Here is a 20,513-nt window from a genome sequence, read left to right as displayed (position 1 = left end):
TGACAAAATGCAATTATCCTCTTTTTACAGCCAAGAAATACAATTCATCTTACATTTCAACCTAAGGGGAATATATTTTACTAGGTACCTAGCTAAATATTTCTTAAAATTATATAAATATATCAAAATAGGTTCAAAAAACAAATTATGGAAGCGCAGCTTCTCAATACATGGATTCTGGCTGTCCGATTCTTCTTATTGAAATGTGTTTGATAAAAATACCTTTTCATAATTATGTTGCAAAGTATTAAACTAAGTTTTATCATTCTATGATTTACATTGTTTGCTTGATGAACCAGTGGAGTTCTCCATTTTAGTGAATATTTTTAAAGATCTCGGGTTGATTTCAGCCTCTAGTAGTTTTGTATTTAATACCTACCTACCTTTTCAATTGCAATGTTTTGTAACAATTTAACTTTTTCACTGTTCCATAAACAGATACAAAAGTTCTGAAGAAAAAAAAATATACGACTATTAAAGGCAGACCTAAAAAATTGTAAGACACATAATATTATTGATTATGAAAAGATCAATTTCTTGCACCAACCCAGTTAGGGAGGGTACATTGGGCTGGTTATTACACTTGTCCCCAAATTTTATAATAACATTTTTTTATTTGTTTTTTCACATTACTTAGCTGGATCTTTAAATGTGTAGCCGTTGGCGTGGCTGTAGCCGTGGCCGTAGTCATGGCTGTAGTTGTAGTTGTAGTCGTTGTCGTAGGCGTAGCTGTGGTTGTAGCTGTAGCCGTAGTCGTCGCCACAGTGCTGCTAATAAAACATGGATTTTTAAATGATTTTACAGAAGTGCAATGCCGGCTATCCTAGAATTATGGATATCTAAAATCTTTTATGGCCCACCTAAAAATAAATTATTTTCATCAAAGAAATGAAATTATATTTTATACAAAATTACTATTTTAATAACACATTTTAAATGTTTGTAATATTTACATATTATTAAGGGCATGAGCCAATGTAGTTGGTACTACGGCTGGTATGGCCTATATCGTGCCGGGGCACGGCACAGCACGACATTGCACGCCCGGCCAATTGCCCAGCACGGCTGGACAGACAGCCACTACACACAAGACAAAGGGAGAGTCCAATAAATTCAATATAAATAAAAAAAAATACATTCAATTACTAAAATTTAAAAAATGTAATCATATTCCAACCTTATCAATAATATTGCAGTAATAAATCCCCAAAAGAATTTAATTTAATTTAAGTATATTTATAGTTTTATCATATTAATTTCCTAAAAACTGTCTCTTTATGTAACACAGGCAACATACTTTATTAGTATTACCCAATACCCATACGTGACGGTTCAATATTAACAAATCATTCCATGCCCGTACGTTATTTTATACATCATATAAATAAACTACATCCTAACTTTTATAATTTACCTTTATTTTATTATTTATAAAAACCACAATTAAAATATTTTTATGATAGTTTTTAAATAAAATATTCCATGCCCGTACAATTATTCATACATTCATTTAACAATTATAATTTACGTTTTCAATAGTTTTATGTTAAAATTATCAAAAGCAGCTGTCTTCGTGGCTTTAGCAACGCTTTAGCCACACCAACGGACTGTGGTCACTTTTAGCGTGGTTAACCACGCTACGATTACAACTACGCGTTGTCAATATGATTTAAAGATCGCATTTTTTTTTGTGGCCACGATTACGCGTGGTTAATATGATTTAAAGATTGCTATTAGGTTGGTGGCTGTAACTCTGACCACGACTAAGGCCACGGCTACGCTTTTAAAGATCCAGCTCTGTTTTCTTGTCTCCCATGGGTTGTTATTCAGGGAGGGAAGGGATAATGGCATTTACATTAATTTACATTCATTTCTTCCCTAATAATCATAAGCTTCACCACACATACACCTAAGAACTTTAGTTTTTCGTCTGTTGTCCGTTCCCATAAATCCCTGGTAGTAAGTTGTTGCATTTCTTGGTACACCATTTACGTAGATTCAAACTTATATTTAGAAATAGATTTCTATTTTTAAATTTTGGGTTGGCGATCAAACCTGCAATAAATTAGGTTTTCCTGAAAAAAATATTTGGCAACATTTTTAGAAAACAAAAACGGAAATAGATTTGGTCTCTGATTTATGGGTCCATTAGGGCCAGTTGAAAAAGGATGTAATTTAATTTTCTTATACGGGGCAAAACATTAAAAAAGAACAACACAATATATATTTGATTTCTTACAAATGATTAAAAGTTTTATTTACTTACAACAGAAAGTATTTTGTCATTTTTTCTGGTAATACTCTACACAGACAGATGGACAGACGGACGGACAATCATCGACAGACAAATATTTCAATTGGATTGTGTCAGACTATTATCGAAACTGCTTTAACAATAAGAGGTGGATTATTTGATGGATCTATTATTTGTTTTCTATTTTTAAAATTTACCTGAAATAATGTAATTAGGTAGGTAATTATTAAAGTAATATTAGTTTGTTATTAATACATGGAGAAGAAAGGGCTGGTGTAGATTATTGTCCCTGCAATTTACCCTTTTCTCCCTCCCTCTAAATAATATTTATACAATTTTGTCTGCGGTAGCTATATTGATTATTATATCTGTATTTATCCTCTACTTTATTATATACTAGCGGCTTCGCCCCTAGCCTCTAGGGGCTTCGCCCTATATAGTTTTGGGAAGTCAACCCCCCTTTATAGAAATATTCAAAAAATTATTCTTTGTTTAATTACTCTGTGGTAAAATTAAACCCAGGTTGTGCGCTTTATGCACAAAAATTTTAATTTGTACAAATTAAACCCAGGTTGTTTGCCATATACACAAAAATTTCAATTCGTAAAAATTAGACCTAGGTTGTTCGCATACACAAAAATTAAAAAAAAATATTTAGATTTTTTTTTTCGGGGGGGGGATTCATGGGGGCTTCGCCCCATGTTGCAGTGGGGTTCCCCCACCCCAATTACTGGTTTTTGTTTAAAAAAAAAAAAAAAATAAAAAATATTGGGAGTCGGGATTTTTTATTTTTGGGGGGGTTGGGGTGTCCCACCCCCCAAGAAAATAGCTTAAAACCACCAGAGGACCAGTAGGTATATTCCCAGAAGGGTAGAGCCCAATTTGATCAGCAGTTACTGAGATTTTACAAAAAATGTAAAAAAAAAATTTTGGGGGTTGGATTTTTTTTTATTTTTGGGGGGGTTGGGGGTGTCTCACCCCCCAAGAAAATAGCCTAAAACCACCAAAGAACCAGTAGGTATATTCCCTGAAGAGTAGAATCTGATCGGTTCAGTGGTTACCGAGATCTTAAGGGACGGACGGACAGAAGGACGGGCAGAAAGACAGACACACGGACATACGGACAGACATCATTCTACTTTGTACTATAGATGATCTAAAGTCTTAGTTTGAAAAATAGCTTACAACCAAGGCTTAAATCTAGAAATAAACCATACTAAGACCTTTATGAAGCTTACCTATAAAGGAGAATTTAATCAATTCTTTTCTTGAAAATTTAAGCTTTAGACAATCAAACTTAATAGTAATACTAACATTTTAAAAAGGATACGCCTAACTACTTAATATTATTACTTCAGCGTCATAAAATTATTTTTAATGGCTGAGAACGTGCCCCTTTCTGAAATAGCAGCTTACGCCCTTATTTTGTTTGATTTATGCGTCAGCTTGATGTAAAAATAGAATAATTCGTCTCGTATTTTCTTGTCTACCTACCTAGTCGAAAATAAAGTAAAAAATTTCAGTATTTTCCTAGTCTTTGGTTTTACCGGATTTTCTTTGGGTTTACAGTGATTTCATTTTTATACAAAATTAAATCCCATTGATATTTTCAAAAAGTGCCCTTTTTTAGTTTTTATTAATTAAAGTTCCAATTGAAAAAAGTATTGTGGGTTACAATTTTCAGAATACTCTATGTTATTCTTTCTGCATTTTAATGGAATAAATAAAAAAACTAATAAGCCCCATTTAATGTTTTTGTTGTTGTTGTTGGGAAAATGATGTATGTTTAAAAGTTGTATATATGCTAAAAATAGGTACCCTTTAAGGTTTTTATCCTATCTATAATACAAAGTAGAACGATGTCTGTCTGTCTGTCTGTTTGTTTGTCTGTTTGTTTGTAGCGAAGGATCTCGCTAACCGCTGAACCGATCGGGTTCTCCTTTACAGGGTAGCTTCTCATAGGTCCCGGGAAGGTTTATAACTATTTTCTTGGGGGGTGGGACATCCCCAACCCCCCTAAAAATGAAAATATCCCCCAAAAAAAAAAAAATTTTCTTTTTAAAACTAAAATTAAAATAGTAGGGTCGACTACCCACCCCCCCCAAAAAAAAAATTTTCTTTCAAATCTAAAATAAGAAGAATTGGTTTAATCAAACCTCTTAGGGGCAAAGCCCCTAGAGGCTGGGGGCGAAGCCGCTAGTTAATTATATAAAGTAGTAAGCGTTTTTTTCTGTCCCGAAGGATCTCGCTAACCGCTGAACCAATATTGTTCTCCTTTACAGTGAAGATTCTTATAGGTCCAGGGAAGGTTTTAAACTATTTTTGGGGTGGGTGTCTTCACCTCCCTCCCCCCAAAAAATATTTTTAAAAAATCTTTTGAAACTTTTAAAGTGGGATGAGGTCGATTTTTCCCCCTCCTACCTTAAATGCCCCTAGAGGCTTCTCGGGGCGTAGCCTCTAGTTTTTTAAAAACTACTTGTTAAAACCATAATATACTTTTCAAAACTTTTGTATTTCTTTCATTCTAAGTAGTATAATACTTAAATTGATTTAAATACCTACTCTTTATAGAACTCCCCCTTCAAATGAAAAATCTATAAATATTTAGTTTGCAGAAAAATTTGTAAAAATTTAAATGTAAGCAAGTTCCAAAATTGTTTATCCTAATAAATTTTCTTTGACCTTTAATACCTTCGTTTACAGCTTTGATAAGTAGAGTTATATTATTATACGAGATATTAAGCGTAGTTGCTTAAAAATTTGGGTTTGTACTTAGTTTAAGAGTTAGCTTATTCAGTTGTACAGCTTTGCTAAAGTAAATAATATATATACTTTTATAGTTGTATTAAATTACATATTTTTAAGCGCAGCTTTTCTACATAAAATTTCTCATCCGCTCCTCTACTAATGAATAAATGAACTGACCAATAAAAAAGGCACATATTAGCAAGCTAAATTGACAACAAATTTTCCCCTGTCAATATATCCACTTATATCCTACTGCCATTGCTATTAACATAATTATCCTTGTTTTATATTTTATTAGTAATTAACAGAAATAAATAATTGTGATAAGCAAGCTAAACCTACCTATGCTTGGCTTTATATCATTAAATAAACAAAACTTATACCTACACAAGTAATAAACTAATATTCTAGCTAAGAAAAATAAACTTCAATAGGGATGAATTATAATGATAATAAAACAGACTATTGAATCATTGAAAAATTGAATTACAGTCAAATCTTAGATATATGTCAAAAGAAACAAAATTGTGTTTGTTTTATTTCTTGTTTCCCCTTTCTTAATCCTTAAATAAAAGTAACACGATGACAGTCTGTACCAAAAGATTCTGCTAACCCCTGGACCTATAAGGTTTTCATTTTGCGTAGCCGCTATAATGCTGTGAATAATAGATCTTTGTAAAACAAAATAAAATTTCAGATCACCCTTCAATCTAATTTTACAGCATGCAATGAAGTTCTCAAGTATGAAATTAAGAACCTTGTGACAAAGGTTGTGTGATACAAAACTGGTGGAAGGGCTGCCAACAGTGCCAGGATGTCGAGTGGGACAATTGTGGACAGAATCGATCCTTTCGCAAAGAGGCAGTCGTAGATGTTCCTTAGTGGATCAACCACAAAAATTGTTAATTTTCTAGTGCCGCGCCCATTAAGATTTGAAGTTGTCCTAACTTTTAAATAATTTGCATTTGTTCCATAGTTTATTAAGAAGAGGTTAAATTGAATAAATGAAATATTTTTTATATTTGCTACAGTAATTTACTTTTGGGTAGGCCATCAATTTTAAAACCAAGGAACTATTTAGATATAAATATACATTTTAGTACTTATCTACCATTTAAAGACATTTTAAAAGTAATTTTGGTAAACTTATGATATTTTTTTCTCCCTCATGCCCTTTTATTATCTTTTCCTTGTTATAATATGCTGGTAAAAGAATTTCTTTATTTATTTGAAGCATTTTATGTTTGACTGAAATTCAATCTAAAATGCTAATAAGTTTTATTCGCACCTAATTGCAATGAAAACTTATTTTCTTCTTACATTAAAAAAAGCTTCACTTTGATCTTTCTCGAGGCCGTAGTTGCAAAGAGAGGGAGAAAAAAAGAATAAAAAGGAGGGGAAAAGTGAAATAGGGAAAGGTTGACCATTTTCTTTTTAATTGAGAGAACTTTGATTGTTTAAATATTGAATGAATAATTGGATAAGAGTTCCTTAAGCTTTTCTCATGTATTTTATTGAGAATTAATTTCCTTTTTTATTATTATTTAAATGTTATATTGAGAGAAAAAAAAACAATTTATTTATTTTTAATGAATATAGGATATACGTCATTATTATGACAAGGAGGCATGGATAATGATATTGGACATCACTTATTTGTCATTTCGCTCATCCAATAGGAGGAGGGGGGTACAGTGGGTGGTTAGGATGATAATCTGGTGTAAGATCCAAGTAATAATAAATTCATTTTCCTCTAAGACTTTGCCCTTTTCCCCCCGGATTTAGCTTTTTCTTTGAATTTAACCCTCTATTCCCGGATTTAACGACAGTAACAGAAACATCTATCTGCATTGGCTAGGTCGTTGAAAAAGAAACAGAAGAAATCTCAGGGCTCCTCGCGATACAGAACTGGGGGCGATGTCGAGCTTACACAACTGCCTTTACTCAATGGTAAGTGCACTTTTTAATTAGCTACCTAGGGAAAAAGATGCTTTTGTATTTATTCAATCTTATTGTCAGATAAAATTTTGTTTTATATTTTACTTTCTCAATATACATTTTATAAATGTATTAGATGTTATTTACATTATAATTTACATTTCATTACTATATTTTTTATTACCTAGCCTTTCTATTTTTGATTAGATACCTATGTAAAACATTGTACAATATTTATCTTTAGTTTTTGTTGTATTGTCATTATATTATTAATATTATGTAGGAAGGAACTTATTATTCTATTATTTGTTCACTATATTATTATAGTGCATTTATATGTATATTTTAGGGTTGGGCCGGATATCCGGTGTGGCCGGATATCCGGCCATTTTCAATATCCGGCCGGATACCGGATATTGAAACTATCCGGCCGGATATCCGGCTCTATAATTTTTTATACTTTACACCATAAATATCTGCTTTTTAAAATCTTAAATGGCTATAATTTTCATATTATTGAAGCTAGAAGAACATTTTTTTGAATAAGTTTAACTTTATGTAAATTTATATAAGATGTCTGAAGAAATTTTTTTTTACTACTTTAATATCTGGTAATTTGGCCGGTTATCCGGTAATTTGGCCGGATAACCGGATATTTGCCGAAAATCCGGCGTTGGCCGGATATCCGGCCGGTTACCGGATATCCGGCATTTGAAATCAGCCGGATATCCGAACAAAAAAGTATCCGGCCCAACCCTAGTATATTTTATAATATCTATTGCCTATAAAAGAAAATATTTTTTTTTTAACAGGGTAATGTTATTAATTTTCTGTTAATATTTTGTCTATGCAAATGGACAATTGTGATCCAAAAATTTTGGACGAAAAACACAGTTAACATACTTTTAAATTGGATTTGGAGGATTTTAAAAGGACTTTCTTAGTACATGATGAAAAGTGAAATATTTTATGGATTCCTTTTCCAATATAGCTAATCTTTTTCTTATGTACAAATATTAAATTTTTCTACATAAACTTCATTTTAACTTAGATACATTTTGTTATGTAGGGTTATTCAAGTTAAAAAATCTTCTTTAATATTAAGTTTTTAAATAATATAATAAACTTTTTTGAAAGCATTGAAATTAATTTTAAATATTTATGTATTGCACACATACTATCAAGATTTGACATTTATTTCATACCAGCAATATCATTTTTACTTTTATCATCTAACTTTATTAACAAAAAAGAAAAGGCATGTAATATGTTTTAGCATAAGCTTTATTTCCATAGTTATTTAAATCTACCGCCTTATAAATATATAAACTTTTTTCATTTGCTGTTTATTTTGACAATTTTAACATTTATGGATAAATACTTTGATCATTTTTAAGTAGGATAACAAGAATAAGTAATTTTGTTTCAGAAGTGTTAGATTTTTATTCAAATTGAAATATTTGATAAACTTTTATCCATTTTTTTATTACTTCAACTTTCATTATTAAGTTTTAAAGCTGCAAGTTAAACTTTTATGTAACCTATTATAATCCATTAAATAAACTTATCAAGTTTTTTAACACTTTCTATGATAAAATAATTTTTAAAAATCTTTAGTTACATGTCTTTGAGAAAACACATTAAAAAATGGTTGTTCATTCTCTTTTGTACCATTAAAAATTTCTACTCTACTTCATCTCTAACATAGCTTTAAAACTAAAATTCTAACACTAGACGTTATTTGTGTCTACTTGTTGAAGACCCTTGTCACTTTAACACAGTTCATTTTAATCATCCCAGAACTTTTCTTTAGAATAAGTGTTGCTTATTGATTTTTTAATTACTTACCCAACCAAAAATTAAACATGAAGTTAAACACAAAATAGAGAAATACCAAATGATCCATAAACTCTGTTTTGCTGAAATATTCTTGGTATCATTGATATTCTAATAAACTATTATCAATTTTACTGACCATTTAAAAATTTAATATTCATATTTTTCCCTAAGGTAGGTAGTGTTTACCATTTACCTATCAAAAATCATCAAAACTTTTCAAACTTTTTATAGTTGGCAAAATTAAATTAGTCTCTCAAGTTTATTCCCCAAAGATAATCCAAATTGTAAAGGGGTTTTCTAAAGTGACTAAATATAGGTAATTAACAATAAAATTAATAAAAACTGATAAAAAATTTAAAAATAATTTTCTGTTTTGCAAACTTACGCTTAAAAAAGATTAATTTTAAATGCAAAAATGTTAAGGAAATTTAAAGTTTTGTAAAAAAGTTAGCTACCAAATAAATTCTGTTTGGAAAAGGTCTGAAACTTTTTTATTAGTTACTCAATAAACTACATACATTCAATATATTTGTTGCTGATACAAAAAAAAACTTTCCTAAACTTTTTTATGACCAATTACCTCCCAAAATGAGGATCATGAATGGAAAAATTGACTGACTGTATATTATTGAAGAAAAAACTACATAATTAACATATATTAATATAAGTGATATAATATTATGAAATGTCATGACTAAGGTTAAATTTACAATCTGGGGATTTTCCCAAAATATATACTTAAAAATGTTAATAATAACAAGGATGATAAAGTTATTGAAAAGTTCAAAGAAACCTAAATATGAAAGTTTGATAATTTGGATTAGCCAGTAAGTCATAACTTTTCTTCTCATTTCTAAGTAAGGATAAAATATGATAAAGTTAGCTATTATTACAAAAACCATTATAAGGTTGCCACGCATTTAATGATTGAGCCATTAAAAAATTATATTAAAACAATTAAAAATAGGTCATATGATATCAAAATTTTCGTTTGTAAATGTTTACTCTTCATTAAGAAAATTTCTGTTTAAAAATATTAAAAATGATTATGGTATTAATGTTGTTAAATTCATTGTTTAATTTGAAGGTCAGCTGTCTTGTCTTGATTGCTTTGAATTAGTTGCAAATTAGATTATAGAATAGTGAATAAAAGATTACTTGCGAAAAATGGTTTATAAAAGACATTATGTTGTGTAAATTGATATAGATAAATTCCAATATCTACCTCTTATACCCATGAAAAAGCATATTTTATAATTTTCCAAAAAAAAGGACCCAGCTAGTTTTGAAAATTCATCAAGAAAAAAGAGCTATAAACCCACAAACAACTTTTCAGAGACTTTCTTTAAAAAAGTATTAAATCCATACAAAATAAAATCCATTGTTTATGATATTGATTTCTGAGTTGCTACGTCATAGTTGCATGCAATTTAACTGACCAATGGTTTAACCATTCAAAGGAGAAAGTACAAAGCCAACACTTTAAAAATGCAGTTTTTCTGGTTAGGGAAAATTGCTCTACTTTTATTAAACAAATATTACCAAGGACAATTATATTCATATAATAACAAGGATGACAACATCCATAAAAGCGAAGCACTGAAACGGTAGGTCAAACGGACATTAACACTTGTATAATGTCAGAACTGAATAATTAGAATGCGAATGTATAAGAGTCAAAGCAAAATTGTAAGTAAATTTGTTGAAAAAAACTGCTTGATTCAGGATAATGTTTATGGACATACTTACATTTCTAGGACTTGATTATAGAGTTGCTTCGCTTATTACATTATACTTTGTTGTCCCAGGAATCAATATACCAAAAATCAGATCAATCAGACGATTAGTTCAAATAAAAATTTGTTGTTAAAAAAGTAAAAAAAATCAACATGTTCAAAATGGACGTACGGACATTTTGGTAATGATTATAGAGTTGCTACGCTTTCTAAATCGTACCTAACTACTAAAGGAATTACCATGCAAAATTTGAAATCGATTCATGTAAAAATAGAGGAGCTTCTTTTCATAAAAAACAGGAAAAACTTCAATTAAAATTTATTTTATTACATCCCAAGGTAATTGATACATATCTTGGCCAATCTAATATTAAATTTAACACTATAAGAAAGGGAAAAACAATTAGTAGTGCAAAAATTGAAGCAGTGGCCAAAAAGAAATACAAGATTGAAAAATGATTTTATGTTATCTCTAATTGTTGGCAATTGTTAAAAACTTATTATTTCCTTTTTCTTATTGGCTATCAATGTGGTTTGCTTTATTTTCTAAATAAAAGGGAGGCATTACCGCCAGAGACGTCTATTAGATATATTTTTTTTAGAGGAGGGTAAAATGAGGAGTTTTAAAGGTTTAAAGAAGGTAATCTTATGTATTGTTTTAAATTTAGAGGGGGTAAAAATGAGGGATTTTGAGGGTGTTAAAGGCCCCTACCCCCACCCTTGAACGTCTTTGCTTTGCACACTAATTTATCACAATTATCTAGTTGTGTAATACTAATTAGAAAATCATTTAAAAACTTTGGTTATAGTCATCCTTGTTTTATTGAAGAGTTCATATATATTGATAGAACAATAGATTTTAGTGACCAATAGTTAAACTAAATTTTCTTTACAGTTTTTCAGTGAACAAAATCTTTTTTTATTTTTATGTGTGATGGTTACATTATTTTTTTCTTAGGGATAAATTAAAACTAAAGATATTTTCTTTAGATCTAAAATATAAAACTTATTTCTTTAGCTATCTAATACTTCATAACTAGAACTTCCTTATGCCTCCTAAACCTTCCTTAATTTTAACTAGCAATCTGTTCATTATATGAAAAACATAAGTTATTGAGGTTTACTATTGGTCATCATGATTGTATTGTTAACAACATCGAACATGCCCAGCTAAGTAATTGGACAATAGAGATAACTAAAAGAAACCACTAATAGTTTTTACCCAATGTAATAAAAGTATTAATAATCATTAGCTTGGAATAAGAAAAATGTATTTTGAAAATTCATATCCAGAAAAAAATAGTTTACCCTTAAATGATAACCTTCTGATTACTCCTGTATTTATTTGTCTGTGCAATCAGAATATATTTATACAATTGGAAAATGCACCTTTTGACTTTTGACAGAATCCAATGTGCTTTATTTTACCCATGTTTTGAGTTAAATATCTTGAAAACCCATGTTTTTTTCAAGACCCCAAAAAAATTTATTTAAAAAAAGCTTTCATTAATGTTATCAAAGGGCCAAATTTACCCCTAGGCATAAAATTTTTAATGATTTTGGATTATACTATAATTGATAAAAAAGTGGTCTACTGGGGTTGTATGAGTTTTTTTTTATTTAGGATAATATTTCTTAAGGGGGGGGGGGGGGGGGTAGATATACCACACTTTTCTGGGATCTTGTCGAGTCAAGTATCAACTGTTGGGAATATCAAAGGATGACTCCATGCAAAATTTGAGCCGGATCCGGCCAAAACCGGCCGTGAATTTTATAAAAAAAACCGGTTTTTTCCGGTTTTTAGGGGGTATCTGTAAATCGATTCAGCTGGAGCAAAACCGGTTGGAGGTACAAAAAATTTTACTTCACATGAAATTTAGCCAATGCAATTGCCTACAAAAATGTACTTCATCATCAACTTGATTGGACAACTCTTTCCCCTCCTAAATGTCCATTAAAACCTCGGAAACGGCAAAAATCGACAAAAATCACGCCTTCGGCGGCGAATAACGGCTAAACGGTCAGCCGGAGGCGAATGAAACATAAATAAAGAAATGTCCGCCTCAAAAAGTTGTTCAATATCAAAGAGATGCTTGAAGTCTCTAAAACGACTCCTTACCCTCCTTTAAGGGGAAAAACTGAAAAAACGTCATTTTCAAAAGTATGCCCACTTCGTGGGTGTGGGGGGCACTGAACCCGTCACCCCAGGGTCACCAAATATAAAGTCTAGGCGGCTCACATTGCTGAATTTTCACCAAGTGAAAGTCTTGTGTCATTATATCTTATGAGAAAAAAGTTATTAATTAATTAAAATTTAAATTTTGATTTTTTGATGGATTTCTTTGATGAAATGACAGGCCGGTCAATTTTTAGGCCATTTTTTGCGGTTTTTGGGCCGTCAGGCCCAAACGGTTTGAGATAATCTCACGGGACCTTTTGCCCAACCTAAGTCTGGTTATTTGTGAGGTCTAGGAAAAAAAATCAGACTTACGCAAAAGATTATGATTATAATCTTTACACAGAAAAATGGCACGAGGTGAGGGTTTGAGGGGGCAAAATGAGCCGACCAGCGATTTTTGACGGCGCGCAGCGACGTTGTGCTTCATCCAATCCGAGATTTTTTTTTCTTAGACCTCACAAATAACCAGACTTAGGTCGGGCAAAAGGTCCTGTGAGATTATCTCAAACCGTTTGGGCGTGACGGCCCAAAAACCGCAACAAATGGCCTAAAAATTGACCGGCCTTTCATTTCATCAAAGAAATCCATCAAAAAATCAAAATTTGAAATTTTAATTAATTAATAACTTTTTTCTCATAAGAGATAATGACACAAGACTTTCACTTGGTGAAAATTCAGCAATGTGAGCCGCCTAGACTTTATATTTGGTGACCCTGGGGTGACGGGTTCAGTGCCCCCCACACCCACGAAGTGGGGTTACTTTTGAAAATGACGTTTTTTCAGTTTTTCCCCTTAAAGGAGGGGAAGAAGTCGTTTTAGAGACTTCAAGCATCTCTATGATATTGAACAACTTTTTGAGGCGGACATTTCTTTATTTATGTTTCATTCGCCTCCGGCTGACCGTTTAGCCGTTATTTGCCGCCGAAGGCGTGATTTTTGTCGATTTTTGCCGTTTTCGAGGTTTTAATGGACATTTAGGAGGGGAAAGAGTTGTCCAATCAAGTTGATGATGAAGTACATTTTTGTAGGCAATTGCATTGGCTAAATTTCATGTGAAGTAAAATTTTTTGTACCTCCAACCGGTTTTGCTCCAGCTGAATCGATTTACAGATACCCCCTAAAAACCGGAAAAAAACGGTTTTTTATAAAATTCACGGCCGGTTTTGGCCGGATCCGGCTCAAATTTTGCATGGAGTCATCCTTTGATATTCCCAACAGTTGATACTTGACTCGGCAAGATCCCAGAAAAGTGTGGTATATCTAGGGGGGGGGCTTCATTCTCCATCCCAGAAGGGAGCAAGAAACACTAAACACAAAGACATTCAGCTTCTTAAAAACAATTATTATTCCTGTACGAAATTGCCGATATGTTCATATACTTCCCATATGACGAAACACAAAATTTTCTCTTTCAATTACTAAACTTTTGGACACTCAACTCAATGAACCAACCAATTAAAATTCATTAAATTCCCCAAAGTTATTAAGTCAACAAATAAGAAAACTTTATTATTAAACTTTAGTAACTAGTGTAATATACATTCCAATGGCCCCTTTAGTATTAAATAGACTATTTATTTTTTTGCAGCTCACTAGTATCATAAACAATCGGCTGCAGATTTTTAAAGATTGACATACTTTTTTTATTGTTTTCTATTCCTGAAAATTAGTTACTTTTATACATTTGTCAATTCATTAAAGAGACTACCCTTTTTGGTTATGTCCATTGTTCAATAGTTTCATATGTGTAGTAATTCAATAATTGTCTATATGATATATTTGATTGCTGTTCTACTATTTACTCTTGTTTTCCAGATTTTATTCCTTCTTATTGTCAAACATTTTTCCTGTGATTTATTCAGCTCCAACATCTAGTTGCTGTTGTAAGCCAATAATATTCAGATTCAGCTGTTTTATATTTTCTTTCTTTGTTTGCACAGATATTAAACAAATACAATGTAGACCAACATAGATTATGTTTTCAATGGATTTTTAAAATTGGTTTTTAGGATAGAGTGTTAGGAAAATAGCATTAAAAAATTGAACTATAGATCAGCCGAAAATAAAATGAAGCATTTTATATATATTGTTAAAATTAAGTCTTTCAATTAAATTTTAAAAAAAACGTCATAGATAAAATATTAAGGAACAGAATTACAACATACACCATATGAAATTAATTTTATTTCGATATAATATTAATATATTAATATCATAAGAGAAAAACCGAGGCTTTGGTTTTATATTACAGTTAACTTACCCCATTTACCCACTCTCAATATCTCTTAATACTTTTTTACGTATTCATGCGAATCCGATAAATATCCGGTGGATAAGAGCCGGGTCTCTTCCATACGAAAAAATTATGTCTAGCATTGTATTATATCCAGTTTTCTACGAATATAAAAATGTACAATTATAAGAATAAACCAGTTTTTTTAACCTGTGCCTTCGGCATCTCGGGGCTAAGAAACTGGTTTTAATCTTATAATTGTACATTTTATATCCGCGGAAAGCTGTTTGTAATACTAGCTCTGTCTCTCTATTATAATCTTAAAGACTTTAGGGGGAGGGAGGGGGCGGGGTTGTTCTATAGTCTCCCCATTCCTTTGAAGAATAAATTCTGAGAAAATCCTAATTAACTTTTCATCAATTTTCATACAAATTTCCATTATTATATCATCACATAATAGTTATTTCTTTCATCGTATTATAAACCGCTTTCCGCGGATATAAAATGTACAATTATATTATTAAAACTAGTTTTTTAGCCCCAAGGTGCCGAAGGCACGGGCTAAAAAACTAGTTTTAATCTTAGGATTATACTTTTCTATATTCGTAGAAAGCTGGATATAATACGATGCTAGACATAGTTTTTTCGTATGGATGAGAACCGGTTCCTATCCACCGGATTCGAATGAATACGAGAAAAAGATTTATAGACTAATATCAGATTTTTATTATCTCAGCTTCATTATATATGTACATACTAGCAGCTGCGCTCCTAGAATATCTGTAGGGGTGGGGAAAAGCATAAGGACAGTCTAAAACTATCTTAAGATTCAAATCTAATAAATGAAATAACCTAAAACCATTTTGCAACCGATGTCAAGCTTCCCTTAATCTGTTCAGCTTTGTTAGGCCCGAGGAGCCGTAGGCCCGTGCTAACTAAACTAGTTTTATTCTAATTTGTATTTTAGTTTTCCTAGAAAATTGTCTGTAATACGATGCTATACATGCATTTCAGTATGACTTAGAATCGGTTTTAATCCTGCGGATATTAAATGGGTTCGAAGCTTTACTGGAAAATATTTATACAGTGATTTATCGACACTGTCTGCTAAAATAGATCATTTGTCAAAATTGTCGGTAGGTAGCTTTTTATTGCTGCGCTACCATTTATAAAATTAAAATATCTTAAATAATAATAAAAGGCTTAAAGGGATTATAAGAATTTCAATAAGCTTAAATTGTAGGATTACATTTTGTACAGTTATATTAGGTCTAAAGAAATCATAACGTCTTATCTAAAGAATTTTATTTTATTTTTCTCGAAATAAAATTTAACCTTCGAAATAAAATGTTTTCGTTGGTGACAATTATTTTATATTGATGTACACGTCCAATTCAATCATCAAAATATACATTTAAATTTTTATTTAGGTAGTTATTATTCTTTTATATAAACATTAAAAATTAAATTATCATTTATTATATTCTATAATGAAATGCATGAATTTGTTGTCAAATTGCCTTCAATATTTTTGCCGAGACTCGAACCCATAACTCTCCTGACGTCGAACTGATGTCCTGTTTTGTAGAAACTCTTGAAATATTTGATGTTGAGACGTTTTAGTGACGTCTGATAAATATTTGCATTTTTAAATCTTAATTTATATTTTACTAGCGGCTTCGCCCCTAGCCTCTAGCCTCTATCTTTAACAATCATGTTAATTAAAGATATCCAGGAGTAAGGGAACCCGAACATATTTTTGCTTTTAAAAAATAACAGTTTCTTTAATAATATTTTAATTAAATTGTAATACTTTTCATATTCTATAGACTTCACATTATATGTAGTGAAAATATATTATATCAGTTGTCTTTAATGAAACATTATATATTTATATTATTATTAGAGCTCCTAATTATATACAACCTCGAAGTAAACAAGGATGGCAACATTCATAAGAAACAAAGCACAAAAACATCATGAAATGAACAAACAGACAAAGTCCGTTAAAGGGCAGATGTTCAATTATTATTACAGAGAAAAAAGACACAAAAACAAAAAGTTAAAAAACCTTTAAGGAATTATTTTTATGTCTTTTGAAGCATGACCAACAGACAGACGGACAATACAATTTTAGATTTTTCACTGAAAATATCAGCTTATCTTGAATAGTAGCCGCGAAAATCTCTTTTTCCCCGTTGCGGATTGACGAACGTACATACAAATTAAATAAAGAGTAGCTTCGCTACTAAAAAAATTACTTTTCTCGAAATGACGTTCATTTTAAGAGATCTTCTTTTGTAAAAAATCATCAATTCTAATATTTTTATGTTGTTATTGTTAGGACTGATTAGTTTTGTAAATAAAACAAGGATAGTTCTATAATTGTCTGTAGCAAAGGCTCTCGCTAACCACTGAACCGTTATGGTTCTTCATTACAATGTGGCTTCTAATAGGATCTGGGAAGGCTTAAAACTGTTTTGGGTAAAGATACAACCACCCTCCAAAAAGAAATTGCCCTACTCCAAGTGCCCCTAGAGCCCTCTAGGGGCGTAGTTTCTAGTAACTACATAAAACAGTAAAATGCTACCATTTCAAAGAAGAAGGGAAAATATTGCAATACTATTAACATTAACAATGTTAACTACGCCATTGGTAGCACAACAACAAAATTATGGAAAGTGTTAACAGTAAGGTATTTGCTTTTGAAAAGGAGCTTATTTAATATATTTTATTTTGTATATTATGTTCTTGATTATCTTATCTTTTGAATAATCCTTAAAAACTTTGATAATCGACCTTTATGTCAATGATTTATAATTTAGTGCAGTTATTTGTCCTTAACTTAATTTTTAGATAACTTAAAGATATGAAAAGTATTTTATTAAATAAACAAAATATCTTGAATAAAGATAACACCAACCTTGGAATAATTCGTGGACTATTAGAAATACTGAAATATCTATCTTACCGATATGTTTCTCCTTTACAATATAGCTTCTCATAGGTCCTTAAAAGGTTTATACCTATTTCGGCGGAGGGTACAACCAAGATAAATCGTACCTTAAAAAAAAATCCCAACCCCTAAAAAAATTTTCTTGGTTTGGGTCGACTTCCCCCCTCCCCCAAACCTTAAGGCCCCTAGTGGTCTCAAGAGGCGTAACTGCTATTAGTTTTAAATAGACATAAAAACATATTACATCCCCTTTAATGCTGTTGAAAATAGACATTTTGCTTGTTTTTATGAACATCAAATTTAATCTTATTTAAACCCAAGATGAAAAGAATTACATGAATAAAATCATTGTTTCATTTACTCCTACAGTCTGGACAGGATATTCAATTTTCAATAAGGTCTTGTAAGTTTTTATTAAGATAATAATTATGTGTAAATATCTTATGGAAAGGTTATCAGGGAGGGAGTGGACATTGGGCTGTTTGTTATACTAGTCCCCAAAGTTTTATAATAACGTTTTCTCATTCGTTGCTTAACAACTTTGTAGACTTATGTCATATTTTGATAGGTTGAGTGTTCAGACGATTAAACCACTTATCATTATGTACAGAAGGGGTAATTTGTGTATTATCATTGGGGATGTATTGTATATCAATTTATAAGCATTTGGCTTATCCCTGTAGAATAGATCCCTGGTAGGTAAAAAAGTTAAAAATATTGAAATGACTATTAGTACCTAGTCTTGTTATAGTCAATATTTTTGTATTACCATGAGTTATATACAACATCTGTGTTTTGTGCAGAGAAAGAGAGGGGGCAATGGGCTGATAATTACACCAGTCCCCAAAGTTTTACATATAATAACGTTTTCTTATTCGTTGGCTTAACAATTTTGTGAACTTAAGAAAATTTTTATTTTTATTTAAGTTGCGTGTTCAAACGTTTCCACCACTAATTTTAATGTATAGAAAGGATAATTTTGTGTATGATCATTGGGGATGTATGTAAATTTATCGGCCATTGTCTTATATGCCTTTAGATCCCTGGTTTGTGTGTGTGTGAATGTACTGGTCTGTTGACTGGTGGTGTCGTGCAGCAATGAAGACATTAACACAGTTCTCGTTAGTTCAGGCTTACATATTCATAAAAGTAATGGGATGTCTATGTTTCTGTAAGTGTGCCCCTGTGTTTGTGTGTAGCAAAGTAACTCTCTAACCGCTGAATCAATATGGTTCTTCTGTTCAATGTAGCTTCTCATAAGCATAGGAAAGGTTTATAACTTTTTGTGGATCGAGGGTAATACAAATAAAACCCTAACAAGAGAAACCCCTCCTAGAAAATACTTTTGCTTTTAGAACTAAAATTAAAAGTGGAGTTTGACCCCCTCTCCTCCAATATTTAATCAAGTCCCCCTAGAGGCATCTTGGGGCTTAGCCGCAAATATAAACATGAATATTGCTGCAATTTTAAAATGTAGGTACTTCATTCATAACTATGCATAAAAATAAATTAATGTAGTAATAATGCACTATTAAATATCATTAAAATTGCATATTTGATAATTAATTAACATTAGCTGAATTAATTTTATTATCTTTTAAGTTAGCAACACTATATCCTGTTTCTTATCTATAAATAAATTATTTTTATTATTGAAACACAGGTTTAATTTCTGTATTTTAATTTTAAGCTAAATTGTTACTTTTACTAAATTGCTAATTCTTAAAAAGTGGTTTATGGACTTTATAATTAGATTTTTTAGATACTTTTAAAAATTTTCTGTCAAAATTGCCTGTTAAAACATTACAGAAATTGCCTTACAACGTATTCTCTTTTCTTTTTTAAGCTATAATATTCTTTTTGTGCAATTATGACCTTAAAATCCATTTTATTATTCATACTAATAAAAAAAAACAATATGAAGCTTATTAAAGTGTAGTTTGCTCTTACGCTAAAGATATTCTTAAAAAGTAATATGTTAAACAACGGGTTAGCTTCATAAATATGAGTTCAATAGTACATTTTTATTTCCATTTTAACCTTTCATTTAATGATATTGTTAATTTAAGAGACTATAATGTTAGATACTTTTTGTCTATCTATACAATAACCTGCCATGAACCCACAATAAAGGAAAGAAAGAAAAAAACTTATTTACACTTTTTGTTGCTTGAGATATATTAAATAAGTTTTGCAAAACTTTGTACAAAGTTATTAGTACATAGTACCACCATTGAAAAAATCCAAGGTTAGCAAAATGGTACAATTATAAGAAGGTATACTTGTAGGTTTTATAATAATATCTACATTAGTAGGTCGGTTTTTGTAGTCTTCAATTCTTTGCTTTATTATTTAGTCTCTTAAAGACCTATATCTACAATATAACATTGTTTTAATAATGCTAAACAGATAATATTGTTGATGTAATAAGATCATCCTAGTTTATTAGGGTTCTTTGATGTAAAAGGAACACTAAATCATGGCAGGACAAGCTAATGTTAGGTAGGTATAGATCTTGTATTTTATTCATATACCTAAAAGCTAACAAAAACTGTTACTAAATAATTGCTAACAAAAAAAGTTTTTAATTATTAGCATTTTCAAATTACCACAGATTTAACCTTATTAAT

The 20,513-nt window shown here is 30.7% G+C and overlaps 1 protein-coding gene across 7 annotated transcripts in view; it reads left to right on the top strand.

Annotated features, from left to right (window-relative positions):
* The window catches only part of wdb (serine/threonine-protein phosphatase regulatory subunit widerborst), a 66,647-nt gene that overhangs the window by 2,082 nt on the left and 44,052 nt on the right, over positions 1-20,513 (top strand). For 5 of the 7 annotated variants that reach the window (XR_013882724.1, XR_013882723.1, XR_013882725.1 and 2 more), the window contains exons 2-3: positions 5,772-5,866; positions 6,861-6,952. Coding sequence is in view for 4 of the 7 variants with exons in the window: in XM_080172857.1 (XP_080028983.1) it covers positions 5,817-5,866; positions 6,861-6,952 (142 nt within the window). In the remaining 3 variants the exon portion in view is untranslated. The remainder of the gene's footprint in view (positions 1-5,771; positions 5,867-6,860; positions 6,953-20,513) is intronic. The other 2 variants (XM_080172858.1, XM_080172856.1) reach the window with 1 other exon arrangement.

This window comes from Acartia tonsa, chromosome 9 (assembly GCF_053477335.1).
Source record: "Acartia tonsa isolate MP-2025a chromosome 9, ASM5347733v1, whole genome shotgun sequence".
Classification (NCBI taxonomy): Eukaryota; Metazoa; Arthropoda; class Copepoda; order Calanoida; family Acartiidae; genus Acartia; species Acartia tonsa.
This window is presented reverse-complemented; position numbering and strand designations above follow the sequence as displayed.